The 20,794-nt window shown below is 51.6% G+C and overlaps 1 protein-coding gene across 1 annotated transcript in view; it reads left to right on the top strand.

Annotated features, from left to right (window-relative positions):
* Positions 1–20,794, top strand: part of LOC144590579 (ribonuclease T2-A-like) — a 30,970-nt gene that overhangs the window by 6,556 nt on the left and 3,620 nt on the right. Inside the window, exons 3-5 of the mRNA XM_078395098.1 lie at positions 11,951–12,009; positions 13,048–13,102; positions 19,564–19,622. Coding sequence (XP_078251224.1) covers positions 11,951–12,009; positions 13,048–13,102; positions 19,564–19,622 — 173 coding nt within the window. The remainder of the gene's footprint in view (positions 1–11,950; positions 12,010–13,047; positions 13,103–19,563; positions 19,623–20,794) is intronic.

The following is a 20,794-nucleotide window of genomic DNA, read 5'->3' on the forward strand; positions in this document are numbered from 1 at the left end:
GGGAGGGGGGGAGTTAGGGGCTGAGTGGTGATGGAGGTTGGGATTGAGGGGGGAGGGAGGGGGGGAGGGAGTGGGGATGGAGGTGGGAAGGAGGGGGGAGGAAGGGGTTGAGGGGGGAAGTGGGACCTCCCCTTTTCCCAGTACCCCTCTTTCCCCCACCACCAAGCCCCCTCCGCAACGACCCCTGTTGTCCCCAGTCCCCATTCACAGACCCCCCCCCCCCCCATTCTCTCTCTCCCCATACACACTCTCAGTGCTTTTTTCGAAACACTTGCCCCGGTGGCCCACGAGCATATGGGCCCAATGCTGATCTGTGTATGTTAAGTAACTTGCAATAAAAAAAAATACTTTAAAAAGAGATAAGTGCTTTTTAAGTGCTTGTTTTGAAACATTCGCGGTCACATAGTGCTTCTCACTGTAGCACCCATCTCAAGTGTGCCCGTTGGGCCCGTCCTCGTAGGGTTTCCATTGTAACCGGGAGGGGAGTGCGGGGGAGGGAAGGGGGAGGGAGGGAGGAGGGCAGGGGAGGGGGAGGGAGGAGGAGGGGAGAAGGGGGGGAGGGAGAGGGGAGGGAGTGGGGTAGGGGAGGGGGAGGGAGGGGGAGGGAGGGGGAGGGGAGGGGGGAGGGAGAGGGGAGGGAGGGGGGGAGGGGGAAGGGGGGAGGGAGGGGTACCTCCACTTTTCCCAGTACCCCTCTTTCCCCGTTGGGCCAGTCCTCGTAAGGTTTCCATTGTAACCGGGAGGAGGGGAGGGAGGGAAGGGGGAGGGAGGGAGGAGGGAGGTGTGGAGGGAGGAGGGGAGGGTGAGGGGTGGCGGGAGGGTGGATGGGGGGAGGGAGGGGGATAGGGGGAGGGTAGGGGGGAGGGAGGTGGGAGGGGAGGGGGGAAGGGGGAGGGGGGAAGGGGGAGGGAGGGGGACCTCCCCTTTTCCCAGTACCCCTCTTTCCCCGTTGGGCCCGTCCCCGTAAGGTTTCCATTGTAACTGGGAGGCGGGGAGGGAGGGGGGAGGGGGATGGAGGGGGGGAGGGGAGGGGGAAGGGGTGGGAGGGGAGGGGGAAGGGGGAGGGGGGAAGGGGAGAGGGAAGGGGGGGAGGGAGGAGGACCTCCCCTTTTCCCAGTACCCCTCTTTCCCCGTTGTGCCCGTCCTTGTAGGGTTTCCATTGTAACCGGGAGGAGGGGAGGGAGGGAGGGAGGGAGGAGGGAGGAGGGGAGGGAGGGGGGGAAGGGGAGGGCGGAAAGGGGGGAGGGGGGGAGGGGGGAGGGAGAGAGGGGGAGGGTTGAAAGAGCATCCCTCTCCCCATCAGGACTGCCTCCTCCATCGACTCCTTTAAGTCCAGGCTCAAAACCTATTTCTACTCCCTAGCTTTTGAGGCTAATTGAGGAGGTACTGTGAACTGTTTGGGAGGGGAGGGGAGGGGGGAAGGGGGGAAGGAGGGGGACCTCCCTTTTCCCAGTTCCCCTCTTTCCCCGTTGGGCCTGTCCTCGTAGGGTTTCCATTGTAACCGGGAGGACGGGAGGGAGGGAAGGGTGAGGGAGGGAGGAGGGAGGTGTGGAGGGAGGAGGGAGGTGTGGAGGGAGATGGGGAAGGAGGGGGGAGGGGAGGGGGTAGGGGGAGGGAGAGGGGAGGGAGGGAGTGGGGTAGGGGGAGGGAGGGGGAGGGTAAGGGGGAGGAGGGGGACCTCCCCTTTACCCAGTACCCCTCTTTCCCCGTTGGGCCCATCCTCGTAGGGTTTCCATTGTAACCGGGAGGAGGGGAGGGAGGGAAGGGGGAGGGAGGGAGGAGGGGGGAGGGAGGGGAGGGGGGAAGGGGGGAGTGAAGGGGTAGGGGGAGGGAGGGGGAGAGGGGAGGGGGGGTAGGGGGGAGGGGGGAGGGAGGGGGAAGGGGGGAGGGAGGGGGATCTCCCCTTTTCCCAGTACCCCTCTTTCCCCGTTGGGCCCGTCCCTGTAGGGTTTCCATTGTAACCGGGAGGGGTGGAGGGATGGTGGAAGGAGGGGGGAGGGGGAGAGGGATGGAATGGTGGAGGGAGGGGGGAGGGAGTGGGGGAGGGTGGGATGGAGGGAAGGAGGGAGGGAGGGAGTTAGGGGCTGAGTGGTGATGGAGGTTGGGATTGAGGGGGGAGGGAGGGGGGGAGGGAGTGGGGATGGAGGTGGGAAGGAGGGGGGAGGAAGGGGTTGATGGGGGAAGTGGGACCTCCCCTTTTCCCAGTACCCCTCTTTCCCCCACCACCAAGCCCCCTCCGCAACGACCCCTGTTGTCCCCAGTCCCCATTCACAGACCCCCCCCCCATTCTCTCTCTCCCCATACACACTCTCAGTGCTTTTTTCGAAACACTTGCCCCGGTGGCCCACGAGCATATGGGCCCAATGCTGATCTGTGTATGTTAAGTGACTTGCAATAAAAAAATATACTTTAAAAAGAGATAAGTGCTTTTTAAGTGCTTGTTTTGAAACATTCGCGGTCACATAGTGCTTCTCACTGTAGCACCCATCTCAAGTGTGCCCGTTGGGCCCGTCCTCGTAGGGTTTCCATTGTAACCGGGAGGAGGGGAGGGAGGGAAGGGGGAGAGAGAGAGGTGTGGAGGGAGGAGGGGAGGGGGAGGGAGGGGGTAGGGGAGGGGAGGGGGGGAAGGGGAGGGGGGGAAGGGGGGAGGGAGAGAGGGGGAGGGGGAGGGAGAGAGGGGGAGGGGGAGGGAGGGGGGAGGGGAAGGGCGGAGGGAGGGGGACCTCCCCTTTTCCCAGTACCCCTCTTTCCCCATTGTGCCCGTCCTCGTAGGGTTTACATTGTAACCGGGAGAAGGGGAGGGAGGGAAGGGGGAGGGGGGGAGGAGGGAGGTGTGGAGGGAGGAGGGGAGGGGGAAGGGGGAAGGGGAGTGGGGGGAGGGAAGGGGGAGGGAGGGGGGAGGGGAGGGGAGGGTGGAAGGGGAGGGCGGAAAGGGGGGGAGGGGGGAAAGGGGGGAGGGGGGAGGGAGAGAGGGGGAGGGTGGAAAGAGCATCCCTCTCCCCATCAGAACTGCCCCCTCCATCGACTCCTTTAAGTCCATGCTCAAAACCTATTTCTACTCCCTAGCGTTTGAGGCTCATTGAGGAGGCGCTGTGAACTGTTTGCGTGTACTGTATGTTTCATTTTTTTCCTTAGTACCTAATCAGATGTACAGCACTTTGGTCAACGTGGGTTGTTTTTAAATGTGCTATACAAATAAAATGGACTTGACTTGACAGCTCTTCGCAACAATGTAGCACAGGGGCATTGTGACGTCACACGCTGAATACCGCTGGGGGGGGGAAGGGGGGTCAGCTCGAGTCCATCTCACAGGGGCATTGTGACATCACAATCCGCACCGCAGCGCCCCCCTTCTGTCAAAACTTCGATAAATCAGGGGGGGCAGCACTTTTAAACCTCTGTAACTTAAAAAATATGCGTCCGAATTAAATAAAAATATCATTTTCCAGCAGCGAACCGCATGCTGATTAAGGCGGTACGTTTTGCCGGAATTGCCGTATTCAGCCGACATCAGTGTTATATATATATATAACACAAGATCTGAGTTTTAGTAGTATACTAGACCGAGTGGGCCCGTTGGGCCCGTCCTCGTAGGGTTTCCATTGTAACTGGGAGGATGGGAGGGAGGGAAGAGGGAGGGAGGGAGGAGGGAGGTGTGGAGGGAGCAGAGGAGGGGGAGGGAGGGGGGGAGGGGAGGGTGGAGTGGAGGGAGAAGGGGGGGAGGGAGGGGGACCTCCCCTTTTCCCAGTACCCCTCTTTCCTCGTTGGGCCCGTCCCCGTAGGGTTTCCATTGTAACCGGGAGGGGGGGAGGAAGGGTGGAAGGAGGGGGGAGGGGGAGGGGAGAGGGATGGAAGGGTGGAGGGAGGGGGGTGGGAGTGGGGGAGGGAGGGATGGAGGGAAGGAGGGAGGGGGGGAGTTAGGGGGGAGGGTTGAGGGAGGTGGAGAGGGATGGGGAGGGAGGGGGAGGAGGGGGGAGGGAGTGGGGATGGAGATGGGAAGGAGGGGGAGGAAGGGGTTGAGGGGTGAAGGGGACCTCCCCTTTTCCCAGTACCCCTCTTTCCTCCACCACCATGCCCCCTCCGCAACGACCCCTGTTGTCCCCATCCCCAGTCCCCATTCTCAGACCCCCCCCCATTCTCTCTCTCCCCCAGACACACTCTCAGTGCTTTTTTCGAAACACTTGCCCCGGTGGCCCACGAGCATAGGGGCCCAATGCTGATCTGTGTATGTTAAGTGACTTGCAATTAAAAAAAATACTTTAAAAAAAGATAAGTGCTTTTTAAGTGCTCGTTTTGAAACATTCGCGGTCACATAGTGCTTCTCACTGCGATCTGTTAGTGGTGCTTTTCGAAACAATGTGGCACCCATCTCACACAAGCATTGGGAGGATGGGAGGGGGGAGGGGGGAAGGGAGGAGGGTAGGGGGGGAGGGAGAGGGGAGGGAGGTGGGTAGGGGGGAGGGAGGGAGGGGGACCTCCCCTTTTCCCAGTACCCCTCTTTCCCCGTTGGGCCCGTCCTCGTAGGGTTTCCATTGTAACCGGGAGGAGGGGAGGGCGGGAAGGGGGAGGGAGGAGGGAGGTGTGGAGGGAGGAGGGGAGGGGAGGGAGGGGGGAGGGGAGGGAGGGGGGTAGGGGGGAGGGGGAGGGAGGGGGAGGGAGAGGGGATGGGGGAGGGGAGGGGGAAGGGGGGGGGGAGGGGGACCTCCCCTTTTCCCAGTACTCCTCTTTCCCCGTTGGGCCCGTCCTCGTAGGGTTTCCATTGTAACCGGGAGGGGGGGAGGGAGGGAGGAGGGAGGTGTGGAGGGAGGTGTGGAGGGAGGAGGGGAGGGGGAGGGAGGGGGGGAGGGGAGGGGGAGGGGGGAAGAGGGGTAGGGGGGAGGGGAGGGAGGAGGGGAGGGAGGGGAACTCCCCTTTTCCCAGTACCCCTCTTTCCCCGTTGGGCCCGTCCCCGTAGGGTTTCCATTGTAACCGGGAGGGGGGGAGGGAGGGTGGAAGGAGGGGGAGAGGGGTGGAAGGGTGGAGGGAGGGGGGGAGGGAGTGGGGGAGGGTCGGATGGAGGGAAGGAGGGAGGGGTGAGTTAGGGGCTGAGTGGTGATGGAGGTTGGGATTGAGGGGGGAGAGAGTGGGGATGGAGGTGGGAAGGAGGGGGAAGGAAGAGGTTGAGGGGGAAGTGGGACCTCCCCTTTTCCCAGTACCCCTCTTTCTCCCACCACCAAGCCCCCACCGCAACGACCCCTGTTGTCCCCCTCCCCAGTCCCCATTCTCAGACCCCCCCCATCTCTTGGAATAAAAAAAAATACTTTTAAAAAAAAAGTGCTTTTTAATTGCTTGTTTTGAAACATTCGCGGTTAAGTGCTTTTTAAAAAAACATTCGCGGTTAAGTGCTGGTTTTGAAACATTCGCGGCTACTTAGTGCTTCTGTCAGTTGCTTTTCGAGGGAGGGAGTAGGGAGGTGTGGAGGGGGGAGGGGAGGGGGAGGGAGGGGGGAGGGGAGGGGGAAGGGGGGGAGGGAGAGGGGAGGGAAGGGGGTAGGGGGGAGGGGGAGGGAGGGGGGAGGGGGGAAGGGGAGGGAGGGGGGAAGGGGAGGGGGAGGGAGGGGGGGAGGGAGAAGGGAGGGAGGGGGGAGTGAGGGGGGAGGGAGGGGAACCTCCCATTTTCCCAGTACCCCTCTTTCCCCATTGGGCCCGTCCTCGTAGGGTTTCCATTGCAACCGGGAGGAGGGGAGGGAGGGTGGAAGGAGGGGGGAGGGGGAGAGGGATGGAATGGTGGAGGGAGGGGGAGGGAGTGGGGGAGGGTGGGATGGAGGGAAGGAGGGAGGGGGGGAGTTAGGGGCTGAGTGGTGAAGGAGGTTGGGATTGAGGGGGGAGGGAGGGGGGAGGGAGTGGGGATGGAGGTGGGAAGGAGGGGGGAGGAAGGGGTTGAGGGGGGAAGTGGGACCTCCCCTTTTCCCAGTACCCCTCTTTCCCCCACCACCAAGCCCCCTCCGCAATGACCCCTGTTGTCCCCCTCCCCAGTCCCCATTCTCAGACCCCCCCCCCCCCCCATTCTCTCTCTCCCCCAGACACACTCTCAGTGCTTTTTTCGAAACACTTGCCCCGGTGGCCCACGAGCATAGGGGCCCAATGCTGATCTGTGTATGTTAAGTGACTTGCAATAAAAAAAAATACTTTAAAAAAAGATAAGTGCTTTTTAAGTGCTTGTTTTGAAACATTCACGGTCACATAGTGCTTCTCACTGCGATCTGTTAGTGGTGCTTTTCGAAACAATGTAGCACCCATCTCAAACAAGCATTGGGAGGATGGGAGGGAGGGAAGGGGAGGGAGGGAGGAGAGAGGTGTGGAGGGAGGGGGGAAGGGGAGGGGGAACGGGGGGGAGGGAGAGGGGAGGGAGGGGGGATGGGATGGGGAAGGGGGGAGGGAGGGGGACCTCCCCTTTTCCCAGTACCCCTCTTTCCCCGTTGGGCCCGTCCTCGTAGGGTTTCCTTTGTAACCGGGAGGAGGGGAGGGAGGGAGGAGGAGGTGTGGAGGGAGGAGGGGAGGGGGGGAGGGGAGGGGGAGGGAGAGGGTTAGGGGGGAGGGGGAGGGGGGAGGGGAGGGGGGAAGGGGAGGGAGGGGGACCTCCCCTTTTCCCAGTACCCCTCTTTCCCCGTTGGGCCCGTCCCCGTAGGGTTTCCTTTGTAACCAGAAGGGGGGGAGGGAGGGTGGAAGGAGGGGGGAGGGGGAGAGGGATGGAAGGGTGGAGGGAGGGGGGGAGGATGGAGGGAAGGAGGGAGGGGGGGGGAGTTAGCGGAGGAGGGGTGAGGGAGGTGGGGAGGGAGTTGGGGAGGAGGGGGGGAGGGAGTGGGGATGGAGGTGGGAAGGAGTGGGGAGGAAGGGGTGAGGGGGGAAGGGGGGGAGGGAGGGAATAGGGGCCCCATGCTGATCTGTGTATGTTAAGTGACTTGCACAACTTTAAAAAACTGGCAGTTGCTTTTCGCAACAATGTTGCAACAATCTCACACAAGCATTGTGACGTCACAAGCTGAAGATGTAAATTTAAAACCGAGCTGATCTCTCATTGGTGCACGGGTGCCATTGTGACATCACGCACTGAAGCCCCTTCAAGAAAAGGGTTAGAAATGAAAATTTATACTTTAATATCTCTCTAGCTTTAAAAAGGTAGCTTCAATTTGAACGAAAGTACTTACAATAGTTGCCCATGTTAATGGTGAATACGGCGGTACAAAAATCGTAGCGCTTTGGTGTACCGTCTGGGAGGAGTAGGGTTTGGACCCTTCAAGAAAAGTGTTAGAAATGAAAATTTAAACTTTAATATCTCTCTAGCTTTAAAAAGGTAGCTTCAATTTGAACGAAAGTACTTACAATAGTTGCCCATGTCAATGGTGAATACGGCGGTACAAAAATCGTAGCGCTTTGGTGTACCGTCTGGGAGGAGCAGGGTTTGTAAGTTATGGACAGAAATCTTCGGAATCTTCCGTATATACATACGGAATCTTCCGTATATACATACGGAATGTTGGACCGCAGAGTTTTAGTATTATATAGATAGATGGGCCATACCTAAGGAAATGGGACTAGCTTAGGTGAGGCACCTTGGTCAGCATGGACGAGTTCGATCAATGGGGCTGTTTCCATGATAACTCTTTACGACCGAGCACACACTTTATGCAGGTATGCCAAATAAGACAATCCACTGTTTGTTGTCACCAATGGAGTGTGTCGATGTTGAAAGGCTTCAAGAATACTGTACGAGCATCTCTGAAACTTGTTCTGTCACCACCTGATCGTTTGCCCTCAGTCAGCGATCCATAAAACAGCTGCCTTCTGACATCAGACCCTCTTGTGTCATGTCCTGCTCCTCTGATCTGTGATTCCTTCAGTAACGTGTACATGTTTTTAGTTTCAGAGATATAGAGTGGAACAGGCCCATTGAGTCCGTGCTGAACAGCAATCACCAGTACACTAGTTCTATCCTACACACTAGGGACAATTAACCTACAAACCCACACGTCTTTGGGATGTGGGAGGAAACCAGAGCATCCAGAGGAAACACACGCAGTCACAGCAAGAACGTGCAAACTCCATATAGACAGCACCCGTAGTCAGGATGAAACCCGGGTCTCTGGCATTGGGAGGCAGCAGCTGTACTACTGCGCCATTGTGCCACCCATGGTGAGGAGGTTTATTTGGGACAGAATGTGTGTATCTGGATTTATGTCTGAAGAGTGATTGGTTACATGGTGATATTGATCTAATAAGATGGGCAGAGCAATGTCAGGTGGAAGTGAGACCATATACATCAAAGGTCTAATAAGGGTAGAACAAGAGGAAAGGTTATGGAGGTTAGGCCAGTGGTCTGCTCTTCCTGTGGGAGTTTGGGAACATTTCTGGTGTGTCTGACTACACCTGCAGGAGGCTGTGTCCAGCTGCAGCTTCCCACTGTGTAGTGCCGTGGAGAATTTGATTTACGGAGAACTTTATTGACTGAATTTAGCAATTAGTCACACTGCAGGTAGAGAAAGGAAGGAGGTGGATGACCAGGAGGAGCAGTAAGTGCAGGCAGGTCGTGCAGGAGTGAGTGCCCTGTGGTCATTCCCCTCGCAGACAGAGTAGGTCTCTCAGAGGAAAGTTGCAGCAGTAGCCAAGGTGTGGCACCACAGTTGGCTGTGATGCACAGCAGGGCAAGGAAACATCTCAGTGAGCTGTGGTGTGGGGAAGAGATGGACTTCCCCTTGGCTCAGAGCGAGATCCCAGGATGGTTTGTTGCCTCTCTCGTGTCAAGGACAGAGATGTCTTGGATTGGATCCGGGACATTGTGAAAGGGGAGGGAAAACAGCTGAGATTGTTGTACACAATGGTACTGACAACCTAGGCAGAACGAGAGGTGAGATCCGACAGGGTGAACTTAGAGAGTTTGGTAGAAGTTTACAAAGCAGAACTTCCAGAGTGTAATCTCAAAATTCCTCTCAGTGCCATATGCCAACGATGGTAACAATAGAATAGATGAACGCATGGCTGAAGAACTGGTGCAGAAGGCAGGCCTTTAGCTGATGAGATCACTGGGATAACTTCTGGGCAGGTGTGACCTGTACAAGAGGGACAGGGTGCATCAAAACTGGAAAAGGACTAACATCCTCTCAGGGAGGTTTGAGGAATGGGTAGTAAAGGCTTTTGGTACCTTCATTAATCAGGGTGTTGAGTAAAGAAGTTGCAATATTGTGTTACAGTTGCACAAGACTTTCAGGCTGCATTTGGAGTATTGTGTTCAGTTTTGGTCACTCTGCAATAGGAAGGATGTCATTAAGCTTAAAGAGCACAGAGAAGCTGAAGAGGATGTTGCCAGGACTTGTGAGCCTGTGCTACAGAGAGAGGTTGTGTAGGCGAGAACGTTATTCTTTGGAGTGCAGGAAGATGAGCAATGATCTTATAAAGGAGTATAAGGTCTTGAGGGGAATAGATAGGGTATTTTACCGAACGCGGGGGAATCATGAACAAGAAGACTTAGGTTAAAGGTGAGTGGGGCAAGATTTGATTGGAACCTGAGGGTCAATTTCTTCACCCAGAAGGTGGTGGCAACATAGATTACAGCCACCTGCTCCATGACCCTTGCATCCTTTAACAACCTGGGATTATCCCTTCCGGTGCAAGTGACTTGTTAGTGTTACCTCCTCCTCCTCATCAGTTACCCCCACCCCCTCTCCCAGATCTGCATCACTCCGCTTCTGGCAGCTCCCATTTCCTGATAACGGGTGATACAATGCCCTCAGCCATGTTCCAGCTGTGCCTCTACCTTGATGCAGATCACTCCGTTATACCCTGATCTCCACACTCCGCTCATCCCATTTACAGGCCTTTGGAAGGCTCTTTGTTCCACTTTCCCTTGAAAAGCCTCTCTCCTTTTGTACTCACTGCCTCTCCCAACTCACCACATTCAGGTGGGTTTCCATTGAAGTCTCACCTTCCTCATGCTCACTCCTTCCTTCACTCCCTCCTGGGTGATCCAGGGAGCACCTGAGTTCCTTTACTTTTCCCTGGTGTGGGAATACTCCTCGTCTGTACATAAAACATTCCCCATTCTTCAGTGACAGTGCCAGCTGCCACAATATCAACACTTGTGATACATGAGGACTGGGGAGAGCAGTCCATATCGCGATTTACTAACACAAAGCACATTATCTATGTTTGCGTAAGGAAACAAGAGTTGAAAAGTATTCTGTCCATTTATTTTTTTCTCCAAATAAAATTTGGCAATCTCTAATTTTTTTTGGTATCCCAGATCTTTGAAACTTGTGATTTTTTGTCCACTGAAGAAATGGCAGGCAGGTTGGTGCAGTGTATTTCCTGCAGGTTATGGGTGGTCAAGGATGCCTATGGAGCTTCTGGAGACTACACCTGCAGGAATTGTGTCCAGGTGCAGCTCCTGAGTGAACGTGTTGGGGAACTGGGGAAGCAGCTGGATGACCTTAGGGCCATCCTGGAAAATGAGAGTTTCCTGGACAAGTGAAGTTGTTAAGCCAGTGATTCAGGAGGAGAGCAGGTGGGTGACTGGGAGAAAAGGGAGTAAACGTGGAGAGCAGGCGACCCCGGTGGCTGTGCCGAATGAAAACAGGTATGCCCCCTTAGGAGTTGTCGGAGCAGAAGACGCTTCCAGTCCAAGCGGTGAACAGGTCGGTGGCTCCAATCCTGGCAAGGAGACTCGACTGGGGAGACCGACGTCAGGCAGAGCCATAGTAGTGGGTGACTCCATTGTCCGAAGTGTGGGCAGGAGATTCTGTAGCGGCAGGCGGGACTTCAGGATGGTCTGTTACCTCCCTGGTGCCAGGGTTAAATATGTCACAGACCGACTTCAGAACATCCTCAAGAGGAAGGGTGAACAGCCAGAAGTGGTTGTGCACGTGGGCATGAACGACGTCGGGAAGAAGAGGAAGTTTTGCAAAGTGAATTCCAGCCCAAGCGAGTTTGTGCATGGCCTTAAGGACATCCCCTCTCTTCAGTCTATAGTAGTTGGCATCCGTCCATCGGCGAGAGGCGACGGTGAAGCTTTGATGCTGTCTTGTTTGGAGAAGGGAATGTTTAATCGATAGTCTATAATACCATTTTCCTCTGCCTCCCATCTCCTGTTTTCCATCCTTACCTTTTCTGACCACCATATCTTTGAATATTAAGAGGTCTGTTCTGCCGAGAATGAGCCATGTGATCAGCAGCACATCATAATCACACATGGCTCTTTGTACCTGCAGCTCACCAATCTTACTCATCACATTCTGTGTATATTGTGGACACCAGATTGTGTCTCTCAATTTGCTCCTATCCAACAATTCCTTCTCTGTCATCATCCAACACTCACACCCTCTGTTCACCTTATTTATTTTTGCTGTTATTGCCTGGTATGCCCATACCCTGCTGATCTTGATTCAACTGTCGTGACTTGGGCATTGTCCCAATCCTATTAACTTGTGACCCGTCCATCTCATACAGGTTTCATCTGCCTCTGAATCTGAATGTACCTGCATGCACCATGGATATTACCAGTCTATCACCACCTTCTCTTCACATTCTGTTCTCCCTGAAGCCTGGCCGTGCCAGCAGCCCAGAGATTGCCACCTGTCCACCTCTGGCAACATTGACAGACTTCCATTGCTGCCTTCTCCACATTGGTACCAATGTGTACCACTTGTTCTGGGTCCCACTTTCCTCTGCACCCTCTCACTCATATCCTGAGAAGCAGAGAAACATCCACCTGGAGAGAAGCAACCAATCCCACAGTCACTTTGACCCATCCACCTGTCTCTTCCACCCCTCCCTTTGTTCACTCACCCCTCTGTCCTTTTGCCAAACCCTCCCATTGCCTGCCCACTCTCTGCCTGACAATGACCCCAATGATCTATCTTTTTTTTAACCTTTTTCATCCATTTTGTTTCAGTGATGGGTTTTCTTTGTTCTTTCTCCAGGTGAATCACTGGACCGGCAAAGGATGTGAATTTGAATGGTGGACCATCCATGGCTGGTGGTAAGTCTCGTTACTCAGATGGGTTCTAGTGAGAGATGGGAGTTGTCAAGGAGAGCTGACAGGGGGGTCTCCAGTGGTAGTGTCGGGCTGTGGTGCTGGTCTGTGGTCTCCACTGAGCCCAGGAACTGGACACCAGCACCAGAACAACAGCTGGTTCTGCAGCTGCACGGCTGCATTCTGAGCAAAGGTCTTCAGCTCCACCTCAAATGGCCGCCCCTGAATCTGACACAACCCTGTCAGTCCCCCTCACAATTTAGACAATTCATGAAGATCACCTCTCATTCCAAAATCTCCAGTGAGCTTCGGCCCAACCTGCTCAATCTCTCATACAGCACCCCATCCCAGGACTCAACCTTTCACCATTCACCCAACTGCTTCCATGGCAGCTATACCTCTCTTTAAATAAAGGGACCAAGAATCTGTTGTGATGTCACTAAAGGTCTGCAGAGACAAAGCCAGACCTCTGTTGGAATAATATATTCAAGACGTGAGTGACAATTAACTTCTTTGTTCACAATAACGTGTCAAGCCAGAGACTGCTCTGCTGACTCAGAGCATGCGACCTTTTAATATCATATTTAATAGCAAGAAATGTGGAGTGGGTCACGTATATTTGTTAACATGGTTAACTATTGTGATCCAGAATTCTCTTCTTTCCCTTATCAGCCTTAACATTAAAGATCAAAAGTACAAGGTCAGACATGTTCAACCTATGAGACACTTCACTAAAATAAAGTTCTATTTCCACGGTACGAAGTGCTCATAAGACAGAGAGCAGTTCAGTTCTTCCCACAATTCCCACACCTCCTCACTATTACACTTCACACCCGGCAAACCCGGGACGGGGTATATTTGCTGTCATTGCTCCAAGCTGCAGTGTGGGAGCACCGATTCTGCAACGCTGGAGTTACCACGGAGCCCCTGGTCTCTGGCACTGAGACAGAACAGGAAGTGTTGTCCCTGTGAAGAAGTTGTCAGCAAAGTGCAGGAACTCTTCAGCTTGGAGGTAGTAACTCATCCCATCCATTTATCTTCCAGGCCCCCCCAGGGTCGCAATGTGAATAGGGATCCGTATAACTACAACAAAATAAAGGTCAGTAGTACTTACGGTTCAAGACCATCGTGGGTTTTGGGTCTGGGGTGACACGCTGGCACACAGGCCTTTGGTCAATTTCTCTAGAGGGTGGGTGGGCTTTTCAAATCACACAGCAGCAGGAAGTGTTCTCAGGTCTGTTCTCTGGGCATTTTACATTGGCCTCAGCTGCAGTATTTGAGATTGTGTACATTAACACACAAACCCATTGAAAACCTTCAGTTTGTAACCCACTCCTAGTATCTGTTATTCAACATGTAAATTACTTCCTACAGACAATGAATGACTTCCCACTCTGTAACTCTGGTATCTGTTATTTCCACACATAAACTATCTGAACTCCTGCCATAGATCCAAGCATGTTACTCCCCCACAGATATCTGATATTAGAATCATGCAGCATGCAAAGAGACCTGTCAGCTTACCCATGCCAATCAAGATGTCTACCAAAGCTAGTGTGCTTTGCCTGTTTGGCTCATATCCCTCTAAACCCTTCCTATGCATAAACCTGTACAAGTGTCTTTTAAACGTTATAATTCTACCCATCTCTACCAATTTCTGTGGCAGCTTCTTCCTTATACCCAGCACCCTATGTGGGAATAAGTCTCTCCCCTCTCACATTAAAGCTGCGCCCTCTAGTTTTAGACTCCCCTCTGCTGGAGTATAGGCTGTGACCATGCGCCTTCTCTATGCTTCCCATGATTTCATAAACCTCCATAAGATCACCCCTCGGCCTCCTTCACTCCAGGGAAAACAGTCCCTGTCTGTTCAGTCTGATCAATCTGAAGAAGGTTCCCAACCCAAAAGGTTTCCTGTCTATTCCCTCTGCAGATGCTGCCTGAATCCAGCATCTTACTCCAGCATTGTTTTTGCTAAAGATTCCGGTGCCTGCAGTTTCTTGTGTCCACAGCTGATCTAATGTCACCTAATAACTCAAGCCTTCCAATCTTGTAGTATTTCACCTGTGAATATTAGGTGTAGCGGGACAGGAGGCATCTCTGGAGAGAAGGACTGGATGACATTTCAGATCGAGACCCTTCAGTCTGAAGAAGTCTTATCCGAAATGTTATCCATTCCTTTTCTCCAGAGATGCTGCCTGTCCCACTGAGTTACTCCAGCATTTTGTGTCTACCGTCGATTTAAACCAGCATCTGCAGTTCTTTCCTACACAATATTAGGTCTAGGTTCGGCTTAAGTTTATTGTTGTCACATGTTCCGAGATACAGTGAAAAGCTTTCTTTTGCATGCTTTCCAATCAGATCAGAAAATACTATACATAAATACAATCAAGCCAAACTCGAGTGCAATAGATAGAACAAAAGGGAAGATACAGAGTGCTGGAGTAACTAAGAATATGTTTCTCAGCTTTGTAGTGCATTAGTTCCAGAAACAAAGTCCAATGTCTGCAATGCAGTAGAGGTGAATTGGTTTAGTCCCCTAGTTAATGGAAGGACCGTTCAGAAGCTTGATAACAGAGGGGAAGAAGCTGTTCTGGAGTCTAGTGTTGCACGCTTTCAAGCTTCTGTACCTTCTGCTGGAAGGGAACAGGGAGAAGGATGACCAGGGTCTGACAAGTCAGTGATTGTGTTGGTTGGGTCACTGGTTGGGTCTAAGTCTGGTCTGTGTTAAACAAAGAAACAAAGTGCTGGAGTAACTCAGTGGGTCTGGCAACATCTCTGAGGAATGTGGATTGGAGACGTTTCAAGTCAGGATACTTCTTCAGACTGATTGTAAGGGGTGGGGGAAAAGAAAGCTGGAAGAGAGGAGGGGGATTACAAATTGTGAAGCCATAGGAAGAGATGTAAGAGGAGGGGGAAGGGAGAAATAGGTGTGAGCCAGGTAAGGGGGGGGTGGGGGGGGAGGGGGGGTTGTTAGAGGTCACCTAAAATTGGAGGATTCCATGTTCATACTCTTGGGTTGTAAGCTTGGTAAATGTTAAAAACCCCATCTCTAGTGTGTGTAGGATAGTGCAAGGGTCGCTGGTTGGCGAGGACTTGGGCCAAAGGGCCTGTTTCCGCACTAAATGTTAATCTGAATCCTATGTTTAAAAAGCTTTGAGACAAATGCTTAAATAGGACTTGGCAGAGAGGGATACTGTCTTAATGTGGGCAAATGGGATTAGTGTAGTTGGGTAAATTGCATGAACCCAGTATGCCAAAGAGCTCAATTCGATGCTTATAGAGTTGTAGAGTAATGCAGCACAGAAACGTTTCCTTCAGGTAACCTTGTCTATGCTGACCATGATCCTCATCTGCATGACCCCATTTGACCACATTGGGATCTCATCTCTCTATTCCTTTCCTACCCATGTATCTGGACATTCCTACCCTGGGGAAAGGACTCCAACTATCTATGCTGTCAATGCCCCTCATGATCTTATTATCCTTTATCAACCTCCTTTTCAGCCAACATCCTGGTGAATTGTTTTTGTCCAACTCCGTGAAGAGTTGGTGCAGGGGGCAGGGATTCGGATTTCAGGATCTTTGGGATCTTTTCCGGGGCAGGGGTGACCTGAATAAAAGGGACGGGTTGCACCTAAACTGGAGGGGAACAACATCCTAGCGGGAAGGTTTGCTAATGCTACATGGGAGGGTTTAAACTAGATTGGCAGTGGGGTGGGATCTCGTGCAGGACAGAGGCACAGGAGAGGTTAGAATGGAGGGTGGTGTAGGAAAGGTTGATGGACAGAAGAGGGAAAAACCCGGAGAGCGAGGAAGGATTGATGGTTTAAACTGCATGTATTTTAATGCAAGGGCTTGATGGGTAAGGCATATGAGCTTAGGACGTGGTTAGGTTCGCACGACTGGGACGTTATAGCCATGACTGAAACCTGGATAAGGGAGGGGCAGGACTGGCAGCTCAATGATCCGGGGTACAGGAGCTTCAGGAGAGACATGGGTGAGGAAAAAAGCAGAGGGGGAGTTGCATTGTTTATTAAGGAGGATGGCACGGCTAGGTTCAGAGGTTAAGTTCAGAGGTAACATTACGGACAGTTCGTCTAGTGAAGCTATGTAGGTGGAGCTGAGGAACAAGAAAGGGATGATCAGGAAAGGGGTGTACTACAAATGCCCAAATAGTCAACGGGAATTAGAAGAGCAAATGTGCCAGGAGATTGCAGACAGCTGCAGGTCAAATAAGGTTGTTGTAGTAGGGGATTTTAACTTTCCTAATATAGACTGGGAAAATCATAGCATGAAGGGTTCAGATGAGGTTTAAGAAAGCTATGGACCGGGATGGAGAGGGACCATGTGTTAGACAATAGACAATAGACAATAGGTGCAGGAGTAGGCCATTCAGCCCTTCGAGCCAGCACCGCCATTCAATGTGATCATGGCTGATCACTCTCAATCAGTACCCCGTTCCTGCCTTCTCCCCATACCCCCTCACTCCGCTATCCTTAAAAGCTCTATCCAGCTCTCTCTTGAAAGCATCCAACGAACTGGCCTCCACTGCCCTCTGAGGCAGAGAATTCCATACCTTCACCACTCTCTGACTGAAAAAGTTCTTCCTCATCTCCGTTCTAAATGGCCTACCCCTTATTCTTAAACTGTGGCCCCTTGTTCTGGACTCCCCCAACATTGGGAACATGTTTCCTGCCTCTAATGTGTCCAATCCCCTAATTATCTTATACGTTTCAATAAGATCCCCCCTCATCCATCTAAATTCCAGTGTATACAAGTCTAATTGCTCCAGCCTTTCAACATACGACAGTCCCGCCATTCCGGGAATTAACCTAGTGAACCTACGCTGCACGCCCTCAATAGCAAGAGTATCCTTCCTCAAATTTGGAGACCAAAACTGCACACAGTACTCCAGGTGCAGTCTCACCAGGGCCCGGTACAACTGTAGAAGGACCTCTTTGCTCCTATACTCAACTCCTCTTGTTACGAAGGCCAACATTCCATTGGTTTTCTTCACTGCCTGCTGTACCTGCATGCTGCCTTTCAGTGACTGATGCACTAGGACACCCAGATCTCGTTGAACATCCCCTCTTCCTAACTTGCTCAACTGGGGTAAGGCCAACTTTGAGGGTATGAGAGAACCTTCAAGTTGACTGGAGCAGGTTATTTGATGGGGAAAGGAACATCGGCCAAGTGGGATGTTTTTAAAAGTGTACTAAAGAGAGCTCAGGATGTGTACGTCCCCGTTAGAGTGAAAGGCATAGCAGGCAAAGAAGGCAGCTTGGCTGATGAGGGAAATTGAGATGTTAGTCAAAAACAAGAAGGATACATGGGACAGGTATAGGCAGCTGGGATCAAGTGCACCCCTGGAGGAGTTTTGGGAACTAAGGAGCAACTAAAAAAAGGAGAACAGAAGGGCAAAAAAGAGGCCAGGAGATAGCTCTGGCGGGTAGCCTCAAGAACAATTCCAAAAGATTTTATAAATAATTAAGGGAGAAAGGGTAACTAGAGAGAGAGTGGGACATCTCAGGAATAAAAACTGTCACCTCTGTGTGGAGCCACAGGAGATGGGCAAGGTCCTCAAATGAGTATTTCTCCTTTGTATTTACCGTGGAGAAAGACAGTAGGGCAGAGGAAATTGGAGCATTCACTGGAAGTGTCATGAGAGTCATTGTTACCGTCAAGGAAGTACTGAAGGTACTGTCGTGTATGAAGGTAGACAAATCTCCGGGGCCTGATCAGATATATCCGACGACATTCCGGGAAACTAGAGAGGAAATTGCGGGAGCCCTGGTTGAAATTTATGAGTCATCCTTAAATACAGGAGAGGTGCCAGATTGGAGGGTGGCAAATGTTGTGCCTCTTTTCAAGAAAGGCTGCAGGGAAAATGCTGGGAACTATAGGCCGGTGAGCTTAACATCTGTAGTTGGAAGTTACTGGAGAGTATTCTGAGGGATAGAATATACAGGCATTTGGATGGGCAAGGGCTAATTAGGAATAGTCAGCATGGTTTTGTACGTGGGGAGGTCATGTCTCAGAATTCTGATTGATTTTTTTGAAGACGTGAGCAAAAATGTTGATGAGGGCAGAGCTGTAGAAGTTGTGTTAATGGACTTCAGTACGGTGTTCGACAAGGTTCCACATGGTAGGCTGCTCTGGAAGATTAGATCTCATGGGATCCAAGGAGAGATAGCTGAAAGGATAGCTAATTGGCTCCATGGAAGGAGGCAGAGGGTGATGGTGGAAGGTGGCTTCTCAGAATGGAGGCCTGTGACTAGTGGTGTGCCTCAGGGTTTGGTGCTGGGCCCATTACTGTTTCCCATCTACATCAATGGATGAGAACATACAGGGCAAGATTATCAAATTTGCTGATGACACCAAAGTTAGTGGTTTTGCAGATAGTGAAGATGGTTGTGAACAATTGCAGCAGGATCTGGATCGATTGGCAAGGTGGGCGGAGGAGTTGTGATGGAATTTAATGCAGAGAAGTGTGAGGTGTTGTATTTTGGGACGTCGAACAAGGGTAGAACCTACACAGTAAAATGGTAGGCCTCTGTGTAGTGTTGCAGAGCAGAGGGATCTAGGAGTACAAGTGCATGGTTCCTTGAAGGTCACGTCGCAGGTAGATAAGGTAATCAAAAAGGCTTTTGGCACTTTGGCCTTCATCAGTCAGAGTATTGAGTATAGAAGTTGGAAGGTCATGTTACAGTTTTATAAGACGTGTTCAGTTCTGGTCACCATGTTATAGGAAAGATATTGTCAAGCTTGAAAGGGTTTAGAAAAGATTTACAAGGATGTTGCCACGACTAGAGGGTGTGAGCTATAGGGAGAGGTTGACTAGGCTGGGTCTCTATTTCATGGAGCGTAGGAGGATGAGGGGAGATCTTATAGAGGTGTATAAAATCATGAGAGGAAGAGATCGGGTAGATGCACAGAGTCCTTTACCCAGAGTAGGGGAATCAAGGACCAGAGGACATAGGTTCAAGGTGAAGGGGCAAAGATTAAATCGGAATCCGATTGGTAACTTTTTCACACAGAGGGTGGTGGGTGTATGGAACAGGCTGCCAGAGGAGGTAGTTGAGGCTGGGACTATCCCATCGTTTAAGAAACAGTTGGACAAGTACATGGATAGGACAGCTTTGGTGTATTATGGACCAAGCAAGTGGGACTAGGGTAGCTGGGCCACTGTTGGCCGGTATGGGCGAGTTGGGCCGAAGAGCTTGTTTCCACACTGTACCACTCTATGACTCTATAACTATAAATCTACGACTCAATATTCAAGTCTACACATAACTTTTGGGTTTCTGTTAGATTATGTGGAAATCCTCACTTGGATTCCAACCTGTAATTCCTGAGTATCTGTTTATTTACAAACCCCCAAATCCCTGGATTAGATCCCACCCTATTCCCAGATACCTGTATCTGTTTTCATATCGCTGACCAACTTGATTGCAATCCAGCTGCTATCGCTGTGTAGGGTATGTGATGTTCTCTTTCTTGTATTTTCAGTTTTTATTTCACTCTTGTCCTGACACAAACTGTTAATTTGTTTATTTTCAGACTTTACGGCGTATTTTGGACAAATATTGGCCAGATCTGTCTGTCTATAAAAAACTTTGGTAATGGTTTGTACCTAAGGTGGATAAATCCCCAGGGGTTGACCAAATGTATACTTGCACCTTGTGAAAAGCTAGGGTAGAAATTGTGGAGCCCTTGCACAGATATTACCATCATCTTTAGGCACAGGTGAAGTTCCAGTAGACTGGAGGGTGGCTAATGTACAGTTATTTAAGGGCACCAAGGACAAGCCAGGGCACCACTGGTGAGTGAGCCTGCATCAGTAGTGGGTACGTAACTGCAGGTGATTCTGAGGGACATCATTTACCAGCAGTTGATAGATAAAGACTGATCAGGGATAATCATAGGAAATCATATCTCACAAAGCAGACAGTTTTTTAAAGAGGTGACCAAGAGGATTGATTGAGGTTAAAGATCGTTGTCTATGTGGACATTAGCTGGGCCATGACAAGGTCATAAGTGATTGGAGCAGAATTAGGCCATTCGGTCATTCCACAATAGTGACCCAGCATCGATCCCTGTGGCACACCACTGGTTTCTGATCTCCAATCTGAATAACAACTCTTTACTATACCCTCTGGCTCTTGCCATCAAACCAATTTTCTCACCAATTGGCTAGTTTGCCGTGGATCCCATGTGATCTAACCTTCCAGCCGAGCTTACAATGCGATACCTTGTCAAAGGCCTTGCTGAATTTAGCAGGCCACACTGCCCTCATCAATCCTCTTCTAACTTCTAAATGTTGTGAGAGTCACTGCTTCCACTGCCTCGAGCAGTGTGTTTCAGATTCCAACTACCCTCTCTTGAAAAAGTTATTTTCAGATCTCTAAATCTTTTCCCACTTCTCCTAAAAGTGAGCCATCTAGTTTCCTACTATCTGCTCTGTCTCTTACTCTCATACCTTTGTGCATGTCCACCGGGTCCCCTTCAGCCTCCTCAACTCCCGGGAAAGCTAACGCTGTCTATCCAGTCGTTCCTCATAATTCAGGTGCCTAATCCTAGATCAGAATTATACAGTTCTCCAGGTGTGGCCTGACCAATAGATAAAGTTGTAACACTGTTCTTATTTAGTGCCTGACAAATGAAGGGAAATATTGTGCACACCTGTGCTGGCAACCTTGTGTACTGCACACCTGCAATCCTTGGGTTTGAACACCAAAGTTTGTCTGTTCAATGGTTTAGGTGGCACAGTGGTACAACTAGTAAAGCTACC

The sequence above is a fragment of the Rhinoraja longicauda genome, unplaced genomic scaffold, assembly GCF_053455715.1.
Source record: "Rhinoraja longicauda isolate Sanriku21f unplaced genomic scaffold, sRhiLon1.1 Scf000217, whole genome shotgun sequence".
Lineage (NCBI taxonomy): Eukaryota > Metazoa > Chordata > Chondrichthyes > Rajiformes > Arhynchobatidae > Rhinoraja > Rhinoraja longicauda.